Source organism: Leuresthes tenuis, unplaced genomic scaffold (assembly GCF_036924035.1).
Source record: "Leuresthes tenuis unplaced genomic scaffold, fLeuTen1.0.hap1 SCAF_9, whole genome shotgun sequence".
Taxonomy (NCBI): Eukaryota; Metazoa; Chordata; class Actinopteri; order Atheriniformes; family Atherinopsidae; genus Leuresthes; species Leuresthes tenuis.
In genome coordinates, this window is record NW_027325363.1 from 17,219,444 (window position 1) to 17,236,560 (window position 17,117).

Below are 17,117 nucleotides of genomic sequence, written 5' to 3' on the forward strand. Positions count from 1 at the left end.
AAAACTCGGATGACAACCCAGTTTGCACTTGTAAGTCAAGGGTCACATTTTAAGAAAACTGCAGTTGCTTCATCTCCACGGTGAAACAAATAATTAACCAGGTCGATATAAGATATAATACTGCATTTATATCTGCACCGGTTTACATACTCGTGAGCCGATAATTATGAGAAAATGCAGTATGGAAATGCCCAGTTAGATTAAAGATCATTTAAAAACACAAGTATTTAACTGTATAGGGGCCCACTTTGTATATATTTTGGTCATCCAAACAAACAAAATCAAATTTAAGCAATGTGTTTCTAGGTTTAGCTGAATTTGTGTTGATATTGTCTGTTCCTTTATGTTTTGTGCTTCACTTTCTTAAAATGTTTATCTCTGCCAACATCCACAAGTGTGTGAATTTTCATCTTGTGTGCACGTGTCTGTGAACTGGACCAACTAACTGAATAGCTGTAACCACTAACACACAGCAATCGCCTCACCACAGACTTGTACAACAAAGCGGAAAACATCACGGTAACGCCAATGGGTGGAGTCATCCACAGCCCACGCTACCCCAACGCTTATCCTCGCAACCTGCTGTTGTCATGGAAACTGCAGTCACCACCAGGCAGCCGCATACACCTGGAGTTTGACGGACACTTCGGCCTGGAGGAGCCAGAGAGTGGAGTGTGCAGGTAAAACACGAGATTCAGAAAGATAATGATGGAGATGGTGGGAAACTAGAAAAAATTTGATTAAAGCAGATGATTTAAAGACACAAAGGGGATGACATAAAGAGGTATTAGTGAAAAAGATCAAAGGAGAGAAAGACAATACCTGGAGAGAGAACGGAGGGATTGAAGAGGACAAAGAGGAGGCAGCATTAATGCATAACAAGCATCTATAAAGGAGAAAAGTCAGATGAAAGACAAAAGTGATTAAAAAAGTGCAAGATGGAGTGATGGAGGAGAAGGTTTAAATTGACAGAGAGGACAGGAAAAGTTTATTGCGTAAAAGGCTCAAATCGAAAGAAGGGCAGCAGTAAAATAAGTGAGAATTATTTACTAATGTGTTCACATTGGCACAGCAACAACAAACTGTAACTGAAAGGACGTGAGTGAGATGGATAGTGGAAGTTGGCTCTCTTGGCAAGAAATATAAGAAGTTTGTCCTTGAGGGCCAATGGAAGAAAATAGACTTTTTAATCCACATATGCGACTCAGCTGTCTTTGTAAGCTGAGGAGACATGAAGAAAGGCAAGGAGAAGCAGGAATGGGCTTTTAAGAATATTGTTTGTCACATCAACTGTGTGCAGGCTATGTGTGTCTGTGTGACAGGGATGTTGATTTGTAGGACATTTAGTTGAGTTAATTGAGTTTTAATTCCACGGTTTTTGTCAATTACTTCATCATTAGGATTTGTTGATTTGAAACTTATTGGGAATTAGTCTCATTACAGATCTGATCATTATTAAGTATCAATTTCATTTCATTTTCAACACTTAATTACCTCTGTCCATATGGAGGAGACCCAGCTTGCACGATGACATGCCCTTTCTGTTCAATATCTACACTCGACCTCGCTGCATGATGATGTTCAGCTGCTGCGTCTTGCTTCATGATCGTGTAAACACATAAATTTTCTCGCTTGTAAGCAGCAGAAGGGGGTGGCGGATGGCGTTACATTGAGTTATACATTTTAATTCAACAACGAGCCTGTCACATGTTCTCTGATGAGAATGGACTGTGGTTTCCCGGCAATGTGTCCGAACCATTGGAATAATTTCAGAATTTGATTCCTCTCGAGTTCTGCTGCACTTTTTCTTAAGTGGTAATACAGACAGAACTCATTCAAGTTTCACCCACATAAGAAAGACTTCTATCCAAGGACTTATTATTACCTGAAGATGCTTTCTTGTAACTCTTGTACATAGCAAATGAATAAATAAAAAGCAAGAGGCACACACACAATAAAAAAAAAACACACTCCTTTTTTACAAGGTTCCCAACTGTAAAACGTATCTATATCTGTAAAAGGTATCTAATTTCATTTGAATAGTTTCAGATTTATAGTAAAGCCTTAACTCACAGAAATATCTGAACTCTGCGTGATCTCATAACGGTTGACCTAGTTTGACAGTTGTTTGCATTCTTGTAAGATGACGAACACGATGACATCATACACGATAATATCATCATGTTAGTATTGTTAATTGGAGCATGTTGTCATGCAAGCACTGGCATTGAGCAGCAGGTCTGGCAGTCTGCTGGACCTTTCAGACAACACTCCTCGGTCACTGTGCTCTGAAATCCATTGCCATGCTTCTAATAGCTATTTGCCACAACGCAATGGTTTTCTGCAGTGGACTTAAAATGCTTGGTGAGCTCAGTAAAAATCAAATCTTTTTAAATTTGTCTGCTAAACCATGATGAGTACTTGAAATTTTGGTTGGGGATTAGTTGACATACAAACTGTTGCAATTACCAATTTGATTGTTTCTGTTTATTTCAAGAACCCTATTATATTTTACTGTACGCCTTGTAGTAATTTAGAAATGTACCTAAACATCATAAAAATAACCGGTACATAGACAGATAACATACACACACATATATAAATGTATAAATAACAATAAGATTATAAATAAAGCGTTCCATTGTCCTCCTTCTGTCAACACATTGTCACAGGTCACAGTCATCGTTTCTTTGAGCCTTTCTTTCTCAATGTGAACCATTTCTGTTCTCTTTTTCTCTTTGCCACATATTTATCTGCTTCTCCATCACCCCTCGTGTCTGTGACCACAGGTATGACTTTATTGAAGTGGAGGACCAATCAGAGACCAACACCATAATTTGGGGACGCTGGTGCGGTCAGAAGGCGCCACAAAGTCTGAAGTCAATAAGCAACGAGCTCAGAATCACCTTCAAGTCCGATGATTACTTTGTCGCCAAGCCGGGATTCAAAGTCAACTACTCACTGCAGGTGAGAGGCTCACACAAGCTGCATTCGTGGGCCGTCCTTTCTGGCACAGCTTAGTTTTGTTTTTGTTTCTTTTTGTCATTGATTGCATCACATCAGGTTCAGCCTGAGTGTCACTGTAATTGTTCGGGTCAAGAATGTTTCATTCACTGTTATACCTACACTTGACAATAAAGAAAAGCGATGATAGTGGAGATATAAGAGAAGGGAGGAAGGGTAAGACAGAGGTCCTAGTAACGCTGTCAGTTAAATAAAGGCTGGCAGACGAATGGATAAGGAGATTAGCTTTGTCATTTTGTCAGGACGAGGAAGGAAGAAAGAGAGATTTTAAGATGTTCTCCCACTCTGTACTAGGGGTAAAAAGGGGACGAGAGAGTCAAAGAGACATTTAAAAATGCTTCCTCGATACGACTAAAGAGGTGGGAGAGATGAAGAGCCGGTGACACTGCTTATTATGTGGGTAAAAAAAGTGGCATGAGCACAGATGGAATAAAAGCCAAGACGGACAGAGAGGGAAGGAGGGGGGTGCTGTAATTATTTACGATCCTTCACTTTCAGAGTGTCATTTTAATGCTTCATTTTTATAAATGTGATATTAAAACGTTTACTGGAGCTGTCATCACAGTTTGTGTTCACAGGAACCAGAGACAGGCATAAAATGAACGCTTGAGCTGTATGATTGCAGAACCGTTGTACCTTCACGGAAACCACCGGATAAAGAAACGACACAATCAACAGCAATACTTCACAAGGGTGGAGGATTATTGTGCTTTTTTTTTTTTTTTTACTCAAGTGAAATGACTCATATCATACGGTAAAAATACTCTTTTACAAGATGACGATAACAAACTCAATTAAAATCAAATGTGATCTGGAAAATTGGATTTGTTATTGGTCATTTTATGTAAAATCATAATTTTACTGTTGTAGTTCAGGTGGAGTTTTTTCATTATTTTTTTTTTGTATATACATGCAAACAATAATTATTTTCAACATAAATTGATCTGCTGATTTCTGCGTTCATTAACCAACTGACTGTAAAACTCCAAAGAGACACCTTCACTGTGCTTATTTTGCCCAACAAAGCCTCAAAATTGTTGAAAGTACTTCACAATTTCTAAAACTGAAAGTAAAATGGGCCACATTTTAAAAGAAAAATGACAGCACTAGGCTAAATGTTGCCAATGCTATTGAATTCAGCAAATGAATCAATCAGACTTCTTATAAACTGTTTGCTAGTTTGTTTGCTAAAAATAAGCTCCTGACCTTCTCATTGGTGGAGACGGCCGCTCTTTATCTTTTTGTGGCTCTTTCATGAGCTACATCTCCGTCTCAATTTGTTAAGCAACATGAAGAGTAAAACTTTTAGATTAATGCCTTGAACTGAAAATATTTCCCCCTGAGATGTGGGGGAGGGTGTGTAAAAACTATAGTGTAAAGAAAGACTCCGAAAGAAACCGATTTTTAAGTAAAGTGCTTGTGTAGATTGAGTAGACTGCAGTCGGTTATATTCCACCACTGTTAATCCACCAGCTATATCAGCTTTATCCTCGGGGGTGGGGTTCAGGGGGGCTGGATCTTGTCCCAGGTGACACTAGGTCAGAGGTGGATTACATGGCGACCCTGGCCCACTCCATCACAGGGCACAGGGCTAACATGGTGAGGCAGGCAACGACCCACGCTCGCACTACAATTTAGAATTACAGATGAACCTCATCACAGATATCTTTGAACTGTGAGAGGAAACACCAGGAGAAACTGAGGCACAGGGGAGCATGCTAACTCTAAATAAAAAGACTACAGCCAACCAGCAGGTTCAGACCCACAACCATCTTGCAGTGAGTGCCGCCCCTCACTCTGCCATACTGACAGGAAAAAAAGTGAAAGCGCCTCATAATGAAGTTCTGACCTAAATGTAACTATTTACTTTCCACCACTGCATAAACCACAAACAACTTTCTTATCTCTGCCTCTCAGACTCTCACGTCTTTTTCCCTCCCTCCTCAAGCTTTGTAATTTCTCTTTTGGTCAAATAATCGCACCTCTTTACATTCAGCACAGAATCCAACTCTTCAGGCTTATCTCGTTTGATCAGTTTTACCCATTTTTCAAAGAGCCTCCGTGTTGGAGTGTGTTTGTGTGTCGTGCCTTTCCATCGTCCACATGCACAAACACACGTGCATGCACATGCGCATTTATAGCCTCCCTCCAGCTAGAATGGAGCTCTCTGTGTGGCTTAATTTAGCAGGTCTAATTTGTTCTCTCCAGACCTGTCGAAAAGATAAGAAGAAGGAGGAGGAGAGGAGGCAGAGAGTGGAGAGTAGGAAGAGGGAGATGGAGAGAATAAGGAGAAGCAGCACTGGAAGGAAAGAACAGGTGTCTGAGATGGTATCAGCATGTCAGCTAATGACTAAGACAACCTGAACTGAGAGAGGGACAAAGAGAGCACGAGAGAGGTAGTTGTGAGGTGCTGAATAAAATGGAGTGGACCGAGGAGGACTTGATGTAAGAAATGCCACAAGGGACAGTACGACAGAGTCGGTATAAAAGAGGGTAAAGGCGGAGTGGAGTTCAGGACAAAAGACAACTCCACTGTTCAACCCCTGTTGTGTTTCAAATCAGCATTTTATACCTCTCTCCACTTTCTGCATGAGTCATTTAAGTAGTCATCACAGGGGCTCTGGCTTCTCAGTATCTTCAGCCCGACTCAGCACCTGACAGTATGGCAGTATGAGGAACATAGTTCTTCATATGTGTTGGACTCCACTTTGTTGTGGCCAGACTGCCCACTTATGCACTACTTAGTTTTCATCATCTCTGTAGCATATAAGGACAGAACATTTGCACCACACCACAAAGACGCGTTTTTTAACAATAAGTAATATTAACATAAATAGCATTCTTTGTACTGTACTGTTCCACTTGCACAGGCATGATGGGAACTGCAGCTGTAACTATAATACATTAAACTTTAATAAACTAGATGTGAATCAGTCAAAATTAGATTAAAATAATTGTTTTGAAACTAGCAATAGCCCCATGGTTGTTAAAGATTTCATTAGCAAACTACTTAACTCGGTGTCACATATTTATAGTTACTTTACAGCCCTGTTCTACATTCTTTTTAGTTGGATATTGTGTATCCTTTTCTTTTCATCCTGTCAACTCTAATATAATGTGCCAATATAAAGCAGTGAAACAGAAAAAAATATCACTATCATCTGTCAAAAAGTAATTTGCTTGTAGGACTTTTAATTTAACAGACACAAGTACAAAAGGAAGTTTTTGTGGGTGAAGAAGTCTCTTCACTAACCGACTGCACTGTGTTGAGAAAATGTAAGCTAACCCAGAGAATTTGATGCAGAAACACACAAACAAAAACAAAGAAAATAGAGAAAATTGGGCGAGAGGCTTGTTTACCATTGGGTTTCACGACTCTTCTTTTTATTTACACTTTTTAATGATTTAGCAACTCTTTGCAACTGAGTTTTTCAGAAGAATCTGTGTCAATTTTTGCTGAATACAAGATTTCAGCTTCTCAGTCTCTGGTTGTTGTTTTCTGATTCTCCCTCTCACAGTGAGCCATATATTTACAATATCAGACAGGTCCGTCTGTCAGACTGGGTGCAGGCTGGCCAATTACACAGTCTGTGTTTATGAAATCACACAGTTGCAAGTCGTGCAGACCGAGGTTTGGCAGTGCCCTGCTGAAATAACCGCAGACCAGGGAAAAGATGTAGCATATGTATGTTAATTCAAGTATAAGCTTGTGGATCAGCGGTCACCTCAGACGTATGCTGGTCAGTCATGCCATGGGCACTGATGCACCCCCATCCCATTACAAACACTGGCTTTTTCACCTTTCACTGATAACAACCTGGACGGTCTTTCTACTCTTTGGCACATGGAGCCAGATGTTAGTTTTATCCCAGAAGCAGCTGAAAGTTGGACTCATCTGACCACAAAACATGTGTCCGTCTTTCCGTCCATCTGAAATGAGCTTTTGTCCAGAGAACAGTTTTGCCGAGTTTTTCTAAGTACTCCCTGGCCCATGTGGCTATAATGATCACAGTGGCATGACAGTTTCTCGTGCTGTGCTGCCCGAAGGCTTGAAGGTCATGTGCATCAGATTCCAGCTTTGGCCTTTGTATAATGAGATATCATCAGACTCCCTGAATCTGTTACCAATATTATGCACTGTAGATGTTGAAAAAAAACAACGTTTTTTGCAATTTGACACAGAAATTGTGTTTATTGTGTTTTGTATCCCCCTTGGAAAAGACTAAAGCTTTGGTGATCTAATTTGAAGTATATCTTTTGACATATTTTTTGGATCCTCTCAAGGAAAAGAGGTTGAAAATCTCTTCCCTTTGGCCTTGTGGGGGCGAGCTGTATGCATGGATTCCAATCGCATTTGACCTGTAGAGACGTATACAGCGATTGACATGGCTAAATGTAAATGAAAGCACAATGATATTTGTCTGAAAAACATAATTTATGTAAACTGAGTCTGGATAGCTGTTTTTATTCTTAGGGAAAAAGTGACCTCTGTGTATCCTCAAGAAACAAAAAGCAGCTCTGCCCTCGAATGCCTTACTCATTATTCAGGCCACTGTTTTCCTTCAAACATGATACTTCTTTGATCCTTTTCGAATCTCGCTGTCAGCTGGTGTGACTCGTCATCTGCAGTGCAGGCTTTCTCAAAGTAATGAGCGCTTTTGATTGCGTAAGATAAACATTTTAGGAGCTAATGTTGGAAAAGAGGGGAAATGAGGGCTCATACCAGCCTTGTGATATTTATAGTTAAAAGAAGCAGCTGGAAGTCTGTGTTCATATATCTTCAGGACATTATAGAGCTTTCTTGTTTTTGTTCTGTGTCCTGTAATTAATTACTTATTTATTTATTTATTTATTTAACTGTCTGAGACCATACGAGTACCAGTGATTACCCCTGGCACGAGCTGCTCTTTCAGTCGCAGAAGAAATGATTAAAGTTAGGTCCCAGTATCACATTTAGAGTTATTCAGAATGTATATATTTCTCACCATGTGTTTTCCTGCATATTTCCTAAATATGACCCTGCAATAATGCATGTTTCATCATGCGAAATTATTTGAATCAATTTCCAGATTATAATAATGAAAAGACGATTAGTGCTGGCACTCCTTTGTTTGCTAGTCTATTTGCAACTTAGTGTTTAACCTTTATTGTTGCCTCTTGTGTAATTACAGACACACCTCTCCAGTTATTTAATGATCCAATCCAAGAATCCATGCAAAGCAAATTTTGGAGTGAAGTCATTACGGAGCTAACATTTTGGTGTCAATCGCCCTGAGAAAATATCGAACCTGAAAATGGATTACTGATGGGGAACAGATGTGTAATAGCAAACTAAAAGGAATGAGTACAAGAATAAAACTTGAAAGTTATCTTGGACATAGACATAGAGGAAACAACATAAATGTAGCCAGTGCCGTTTATCTGATAGCTCAAATCTCTTCTGGCTGTTAGCAAGAGAACAGCTCATGCATTATAAAAAATGACAGAGAAATACTCACTCCTTCCTCACCATCTACCACACACTTAATCCTTATCTGCTCTAGTGTCCGACTGTACAAAATGGAGTTGAAAAGGGCAGCTCCCCGATGTCCCCTCCACTAGACTGCAACTGTAAATAAGAATTCACCTCCAGTCACCATGCCAGTGTTCTTTGAAATATAACATTTTGCCCCTATATAAATTTGCCTCATAAATCATACAATTCAAAAGCAGTTCACCCGCAGAATTAGCTTGTTATTGCAAAGGCTCACTAAAAGTTTGTCCTCTTGACTTCCTTTCAAGTTGAAGCTGGGGTTCCAGATAGCTGCAGATTTCAATTTACTTTCTCAGGCTTGCTACGTGACGGTCAAAGTGAATTTTAACTCCTGTTTCGACCATTTTGTTATACGAAGCATAGAAAAATATCAAATTGTGACATTTTCTTGTGTTTTCTGGAATGGAGTGCAACCACTTAATTAGTAGTAATACTAATATCATCAATCCATAATGTTTCATTACAGAAATTTTGATTTTGGGCATTTATTTTTATGACATATTACAGAAAAAGATAGTAAGAATAATTAAATGTTGATGACAATGCATAGTTTGCAGCAGAGCAATCCCTGCTGAATGTTTACAAAACTGTCTAAGAAGGAGTGTATGATGATATTCGCCCTTTGTCAGGAGCATGAGGTCACAAATCATAGATAGCGCCTCCTGATTTGCATGTGACATTCTAAAACTGTTCTGATCTACAAACGCAGACGCAAACAGCTCATTTTAATATTGACCAGTGCAGTCTATGTGGGGCCGTGCATATCAGCGCAGAGTTGTAAACAGGCAAGCCTTTTGATAACCAGGAGCCTGCGGGCTAATTGATTCACAACACTTGCTTTTTTTCTTTTGCAACAAAGGCTCTAATAGCATGAAGCTGATTATCTGTTCAGTTAGAATATAACATGCACTCTTTGGCTTATAAGACTGCTATCATAAAAAAAACTACTATGTAAGATTTCACATAAACTGAAATTAAACAACCCAAATGGGTAAAGGAACCAGAGTTTTTCAGACTTGCTTAAAGAGGTCAAGTATCTCTGGCATAACTGCAAACTCCAGATTAACTGAGTAAAAGTTTTGTTGTTAACGGCAGTAACAACGTCATCTCAACGGATTCGGTATTTAAGGGGTGAAAATCACAGGGTACATATATAAGCTTATATTCTGTGTCAATGACAGCTATTTTTTGAAGTCATGAAATAATGTCATTGAGTGCTAGTCTTCTACAAATGCAATTAAGAAATCATTGCAGTTTTCAAACCTCCTGTTGTTGTTTTTTGCTGAAATCCGCTTCATTCTGGCCACTTGCTGACACCAATGCCAACACACAGACATATATTAAAAAATATATAATAGTGTGATCTGGTAACCATGTCATTATATATATGTAGTCAAAAGAGGACACAAAAACAACAGTTATAGTTGCAAAACTATCGAGATTCAGAGCATTTGCAGAGCCTCCAGAAATCTGTCATGTTTCCACTTGTTACTTAATCATCTAATGAAGTAAGAATGTCTTTCTATTAATCCTCTCACAGATGGAAGATTTACCAGTCATTCTATGACTCGGCTTCACTGTTTGTTGAAATCAAATTAAAGAAAAGTGCACTAAAACGTACAGCAGTACAGAAATGTTTGATTTAAAGTAAGAGCAGTTCGACATTCCCAATGAAAAGAGCAGTCAAGGTATTGGGACAAAACAGCTGGCGCAGCTTCAAGAAAGCCACTTATCAGTGAAGCTCATTGGAAAAGAACAGGCTTCAGTTTGCTAGAGAGCATAAGATTTGAACTCTGGAGCAATGAAAAAGTGTCACATAATCTGATTATTCCAAATTTACTCTCTCCGGGAGTGATAGACACATCAGGGTGAGAAGAGTGGCGGACGAAATGCTCCATCCATCGCGCCTTGTGCCGACAGTTCAAGCCTGCAGGAGGCAGCCATATGATGGCTGGGGTTGCAAAGAAATAACGTCAGCTGGCTACCTGAACATACTGGATATGACCAAGTTAATTGCCAGGCAGCATGAGAAATTATTTTCACACATGGATTGGCCACCACAGTCCAGACCTTAAACCCATTTAGAATTTTTGGGATGTGCTGGAGAAGACTTTACGCAATGGTCTTACGCTGCTGTCTCATTAATACAAGATAAATACAAGATTTTTGGGGAAAATTAATGCAACTCTGGATGGAAACAGATTTTGTAACATTGCGTCATGCGTTTCCGCAATAATGCCACGTCAAAGGCTGGCTATAATCAAAGCTGAAGATGGTCCAAAGAGTCTTTTTTTAGGTCTTTTTTTTGACCAGGCAGCGTATTTACATGTCAAATCAACACCAATTTTTATTACAGTAAAAATCTCTCTATCCCTGCCTTATAATTCTAGAAGTTTCATTTTCAAGCTTGTTAAGTGGTCCAGATGCGCTCTACATTAAACATTTGATCTTAAAAGGAAATGGGACGAAAAGCCCATAAACATGCATTTACTCACATGCAGACACACACACACACATACAAACACACACACACACGCTCTTACAGGAAACTTTCTGACCTCATTTGCAGCTGTTTGGAGTGTCAATTTCTGTGTATGAGCACATTTATCCAGAAGCCACATACGAGAATCTGTTCGACAAAAAACCTTTGCAGCCTGGCCGGCTTTGATGTCAACTCTGTTACATTAACAGATACACCAACACACACATTAAGACAAAGTGAGCACGCTCTGTCTTTGAAGTGCAGCTGAGACAGATTTACTGTTCCACATTGACCAGAGACGGTATTTAAGACTCTTCAATGAGACAGATCCGATTGCGGGTGAGACTTTATGTGCGTGTGTGTGTGTTTGAACAGGGTGATCCCAGAGGTGTGTGCACGTGTGTTCAGGAGAAAGGGAGAGATGAACAAAGAACGTGTGACTGTGCAATGCTAAATATGCCAAGTCAGATGAGCGTTGATCAAAAAGCTCTTTGACAAGATTCTGATCGCTTTTTCAAATAGATTATACAGATTTACAAAGACATGCTGTGACTGGCTTCATTGGGAGGATTCTGCTGACATACTGACAGTATTTCAGCCAGACAGCTGAAATTCTTGGGAAACACATGAGTGCTCCACCCAAAATTTTGCTAGTTGAGATTAGTGGTAAGTACCTCAAAAGTAAAAACAGAAGAGCACTGAAATGGTAGACGGGATATTAAACCTTTAGCTGTCTGGGTCTCCATTAAGATCTCCTAACCTTTTGTCTTGGATGCATAACCGCATCTATAGCTTACAGTCACTGTCCTTTGGCTTACACTCTGGAATCTGTGGAAATTGCAGATTCAAGACACTGAGCTCATGGGGAAATATGAGCACTGTGACTCTTATGTCTCGTATATTTAAGTACATTTTCCACATCCCACACACAAAAATCCCCCTTGACCACAGTGTTCTAATGTTTATGCAGGGCGACTGTACTTCACGGTGGAGAAGGTCACATACTGTAATAAAGGGTGGAGTGCTGGGTTCTTACAGGGTGCTTGATCATGTCATTGAAGATTGCAGTTTATATCGTTTGGAACAGCCTTAAAAACAGAAAAAAAATCCACTTTTAATGATTTGCTAAAGGTACCCATACATAATCAGTGACTTTTGATTTTATTTGAAAGAAGTCATTACAGTGACACATGCACACCTCCTGAGACTCGGCTTCTAGGTTTGCCAATACCGTCACACGTGTGTTATGTTACTTCTGAAATCAGAGGTTCATTTGCTCTAAGAATCACTCTCATCTATTTTAATTGACTTTTATAGCCTCTACCAGTTATGGTTACCCAACTTTGGCATAATAAGTTAAGTCACTTGCAGTGAAAAGGAACAGAATACTTTCTAGTTACCACACTTTCTCGTTGTAATTTCTGGTTCACTTTTGCTATAATATCAGCAAATGCCTGTGTTTGAATGTAGTAACTCATGTTCACAGCAGGTTCTATTCTATGATGTATTATCTAAAACTTTGCAAGCAACCACTGGAATGATAGATGCTTTATTAGTAATTATGTGTAAAAATAAACATCACATCGAGCGCTCAAAGCAATTACCCTGACAGGTTGTAGGCATTTAACTAATGATCTTCAAAAAAGATGGCAACTCTGTTGCTGATGTTGGTAGTGTTTCCTTCAAATAAACAGAGTTATGCTCCCTCAGAGTGGCAACTTTGGCTGAGTTGAAAGCTAGCCGCTGTTGCTTTTAGAGCTGAAGCATTGGCAGCTTCATATGTGCTGTTGAGCTGTGTCTGTTGTGTTGTTGTTGTCTTTTTCGCTCAGAAATTGAAAATAGTGATAGAATTCCATGACGCGAACACTGTTCTCACACTGTCTGACCAGCTGCACCGGACTGACTGCCTGCTGAAGTGAAACATAGCACATCAGGGGATTTTCCCTCTTTTATTTCTTTTTTGTTATGGTATGTTTAGTCATGCAAGCATATATACGGTTAAATGTCGACACCAACTTGAATGCAGGGAATTGAATTGCAAAACTAATGTGTTATGTTGCCAGTTTGAACACAGCAATCTGAATACCCCTCCAACACTGATTGTCACCATATGAAAAGATGCATGACTGTGACACATTAAGGCATGGAATCACCTTTATGGGAATCACAAACCAATGTCATTCTTCAGTAGTGAACCATCTGTTTTTCTTATCATCTGTGTAGCTTCTCGTCTGCGTTTCGTGCAACTCTTTGTTTAATCGGTTATTTCTGTGTTCTGTTTCTGCAGGTTGACTCTCTCCCTGCATCCAAAACCAACTGGGAGGCTGTAACTATGCCCATGTCGGTGAGTCATGCGTACACATATACACACACATTTTCAAGTTCAATTAGATAACCAGACCTGCTTTTTAGTCATATTTTAACCACGGAATGAGGTAATTATTGTTTTAGTTCAATGTCAAAGATATTTCTGGTTGGGTTAGTGTGAATAATCAGGATTATACAACTTTATTCCAGACTAATATTGAGGTTTTAAATAAAAGCCTCCAAGAGACCATTTCCTACACAATACACATATATAGGTTACTTGCCCTCCAACCTTGCTGCTGCACACTTAATTATACTTAAGAAATGATAGCTATGCTAATGATTGTGACAGGGTGTATGGTCCGTTTGCATGAGGCAGCACATATGCACACACGCAGTATGCATTAATTCTTCTGTGTACTGTTATTTATGCATGAAGGTTTGCCAATACCGTCACACGTGTGTTATGTTACTTCTGAAATCAGAGGTTCATTTGCTCTAAGAATCACTCTCATCTATTTTAATTGACTTTTATAGCCTCTACCAGTTATGGTTACCCAACTTTTGTCATCACTGTTGGTTAAGGCTATTTCTTAAAGCAATTGATAAGAATATGGGATGACTGCCAATAGAAAGTAATAAGTTAAGTCACTTGCAAAAAGGAACAGAATACTTTCTAGTTACCACATATGAACCACCCTTTGTAATTTCTGGTTCACTTTTGCTATAATATCAGCAAATGCCTGTGTTTGAATGTAGTAACTCATGTTCACAGCAGGTTCTATTCTATGATGTATTATCTGAAACTTTGCAAGCAACCACTGGAATGATAGATGCTTTATTAGTAATTATGTGTAAAAATAAACATCACATCAAGCGCTCAAAGCAATTACCCTGACAGGTTGTAGGCATTTAACTAATGATCTTCAAAAAAGATGGCAACTCTGTTGCTGATGTTGGTAGTGTTTCCTTCAAATAGACAGAGTTATGCTCCCTCAGAGTGGCAACTTTGGCTGAGTTGAAAGCTAGCCGCTGTTGCTTTTAGAGCTGAAGCATTGGCAGCTTCATATGTGCTGTTGAGCTGTGTCTGTGGTGTTGTTGTTGTCTTTTTCGCTCAGAAATTGAAAATAGTGATAGAATTCCATGACGCGAACACTGTTCTCACACTGTCTGACCAGCTGCACCGGACTGACTGCCTGCTGAGGAGCTGAAGTGAAACATAGCACATCAGGGGATTTTCCCTCTTTTATTCTTTCTTTTTTGTTATGGTATGTTTAGTCACGCAAGCATATATACGGTTAAATGTCGACACCAACTTGAATGCAGGGAATTGAATTGCAAAACTAATGTGTTATGTTGCCAGTTTGAACACAGCAATCTGAATACCCCTCCAACACTGATTGTCACCATATGAAAAGATGCATGACTGTGACACATTAAGGCATGGAATCACCTTTATGGGAATCACAAACCAATGTCATTCTTCAGTAGTGAACCATCTGTTTTTCTTATCATCTGTGTAGCTTCTCGTCTGCGATTCGTGCAACTCTTTGTTTAATCGGTTATTTCTGTGTTCTGTTTCTGCAGGTTGACTCTCTCCCTGCATCCAAAACCAACTGGGAGGATTTAGCTATGCCCATGTCGGTGAGTCATGCTTACACATATACACACACATTTTCAAGTTCAATTAGATAACCAGACCTGCTTTTTAGTCATACTTTAACCACAGAAGGAGGTATTTCAGTTCAATGTCAAAGACATTTCCGATTGGGTTAGTGTGAATAATCAGGATTATACAACTTTATTCCAGACTAATATTGAGGTTTTAAATAAAAATCTCCAAGAGACCATTTCCTACACAATACATATATATACGTTACTTGCCTTCCAACTAGGACTGCCACAAACGATTATTTTAATCGTCGACTAATCACCGACTATTTTTTTCAATTAGTCGACTAATGGGATTATACGTATATTGAATGTAAAACATACAGCTTAACATACAGCACCAGGATGCAGCTTCTCTTATATAACCATCATTAGCTTTCACCTTGGAGTGTTTAAGGTATATGCTAACTAAAAAAAGAAGAGAATTGATATCATAGTTCATTAACCCTTTGATGAAATATGCAGCTTGTTGCAACAAACCTTTTTAACAAAATTATTTAACTGTGTAGCAAACACACAAATATAAATACTTAAGGTTTTTGGGGTTTTTTTAGGTTTTTTTTAGGTCATACTTCCTTTTCAGGTGCTCGTGCATCGTCGTTGTGCTGCTGTGGAAGGCAAATTCTGCCTTACAGATATTGCATTGCACACATTTATCTCTAGTTTTCTTAAAATGTGTATATATTTCTATTTATTTATATTTCTTAAAAAATACTTTTGAGCTCCGTTGCCGGGTAGCCATGATACCAGAGCCCGTCCGGTTTAACTTCCTGTGACATTACGGCTGACTCCCGGTTACCACTACTGCACATGTGTGTCAAGGACAGAAAGGCAGACGCAGCAGTGGGAGGTGCCGCAGCAGTTTTGAGAGAAAAACAAAGTTTGGGAAAAAAACGACGCATCGACTATTAAATTAGTCGTCGATTAATTTAATAGTCGACTAATCGTGGCAGCCCTACTTCCAACCATGCTGCTGCGCACTTAATTATATGATAGCTATGCTAATGATTGTGACAGTGTGTATGGTCCGTTTGCATGAGGCAGCACACATGCACACACGCAGTATGCATTAATTCTTCTGTGTACTGGTAATTATGCATGAAGGTTGCAAAGCGTCCTCAGACTAGCTCTTTGTAAGTACATGTAATTAGAATAATTTATGGGTGTGTGCGCACGCGTGTGTGTAACTTCGATGGAGTTGATTGATACATATGTTTCGTAATGATTCGTGTGTGTAGGTCTCTATGGAAGTTTCTCTATGTGGATTGATTGTGTCTGTGTATTGACATCTCACTGGCTATGCAGACTGGATGCACATGTGTGATTTGTAGGCTCTTTCCATTTTACATCCAGAGCTACTATATAGGTCTTCTCATTTAATTATGGCTGTTTTATTTTAAGTTCGAAGCTGCTTTCTACGACAGAGTTTTTATGTACTGTGATGCATCAGGTCTTATGCTTGATCGTTTATAGTTCATTATAGAGATGAGGATATTTTTGAACTTCCATCTTCTTTTTTATATTGTTGAACTTATGCCTTTTTAAATCCATCCATCCATTTTAATACCTGGTTAATCCAATTCAGGGAGGGGGGCTGGAGCCTATCCCAGCTGCCACTGGGCGAGAAGCAGGGTACAACCTGGACAGGTTGCAAGTCTATCACAGGGCCTTTTTCTTTAAATCCTTTTTATGATGATATAGTAATTTATTTAGTATGAGCCAGAGTCACAATTCGATTGAATATGTAGTGATACTCACTTTATCTTTTTTGATTTATACTCATTAGGCTTAATTTAATTATTTGAACTCTCACAATAGATAACACATGTTACTTAAACAAATGTTGAAACAAATGTTTAATCCCAGCAGAGTGCTTCTGTTCCAGTGTTGGCTGATGATGAATCCATCTCTCCTCCAGAAGCTACTTCAGTCTTGTCATTACTCACTTATGTCCTTTGAAGACATGGCTGAGTATGGCAGCTAAAGTCACTGATGTAATCGTCCCTCGTGTCATGACAGTTTTGTGCTATCCACAGAAGTGGCCCACAGCAGGGTCCAGTGGCCCTCCATGATCATCAGTATGATAAGCCGCTACTTTTG

General features: G+C 39.2%; 1 protein-coding gene across 1 annotated transcript in view; it reads left to right on the forward strand.

Annotated features, from left to right (window-relative positions):
- Positions 1 to 17,117, forward strand: part of pdgfd (platelet derived growth factor d) — a 60,908-nt gene that overhangs the window by 28,626 nt on the left and 15,165 nt on the right. The window contains exons 2-4 of the mRNA XM_072392593.1: positions 491 to 680; positions 2,790 to 2,949; positions 13,327 to 13,383. Coding sequence (XP_072248694.1) covers positions 491 to 680; positions 2,790 to 2,949; positions 13,327 to 13,383 — 407 coding nt within the window. The remainder of the gene's footprint in view (positions 1 to 490; positions 681 to 2,789; positions 2,950 to 13,326; positions 13,384 to 17,117) is intronic.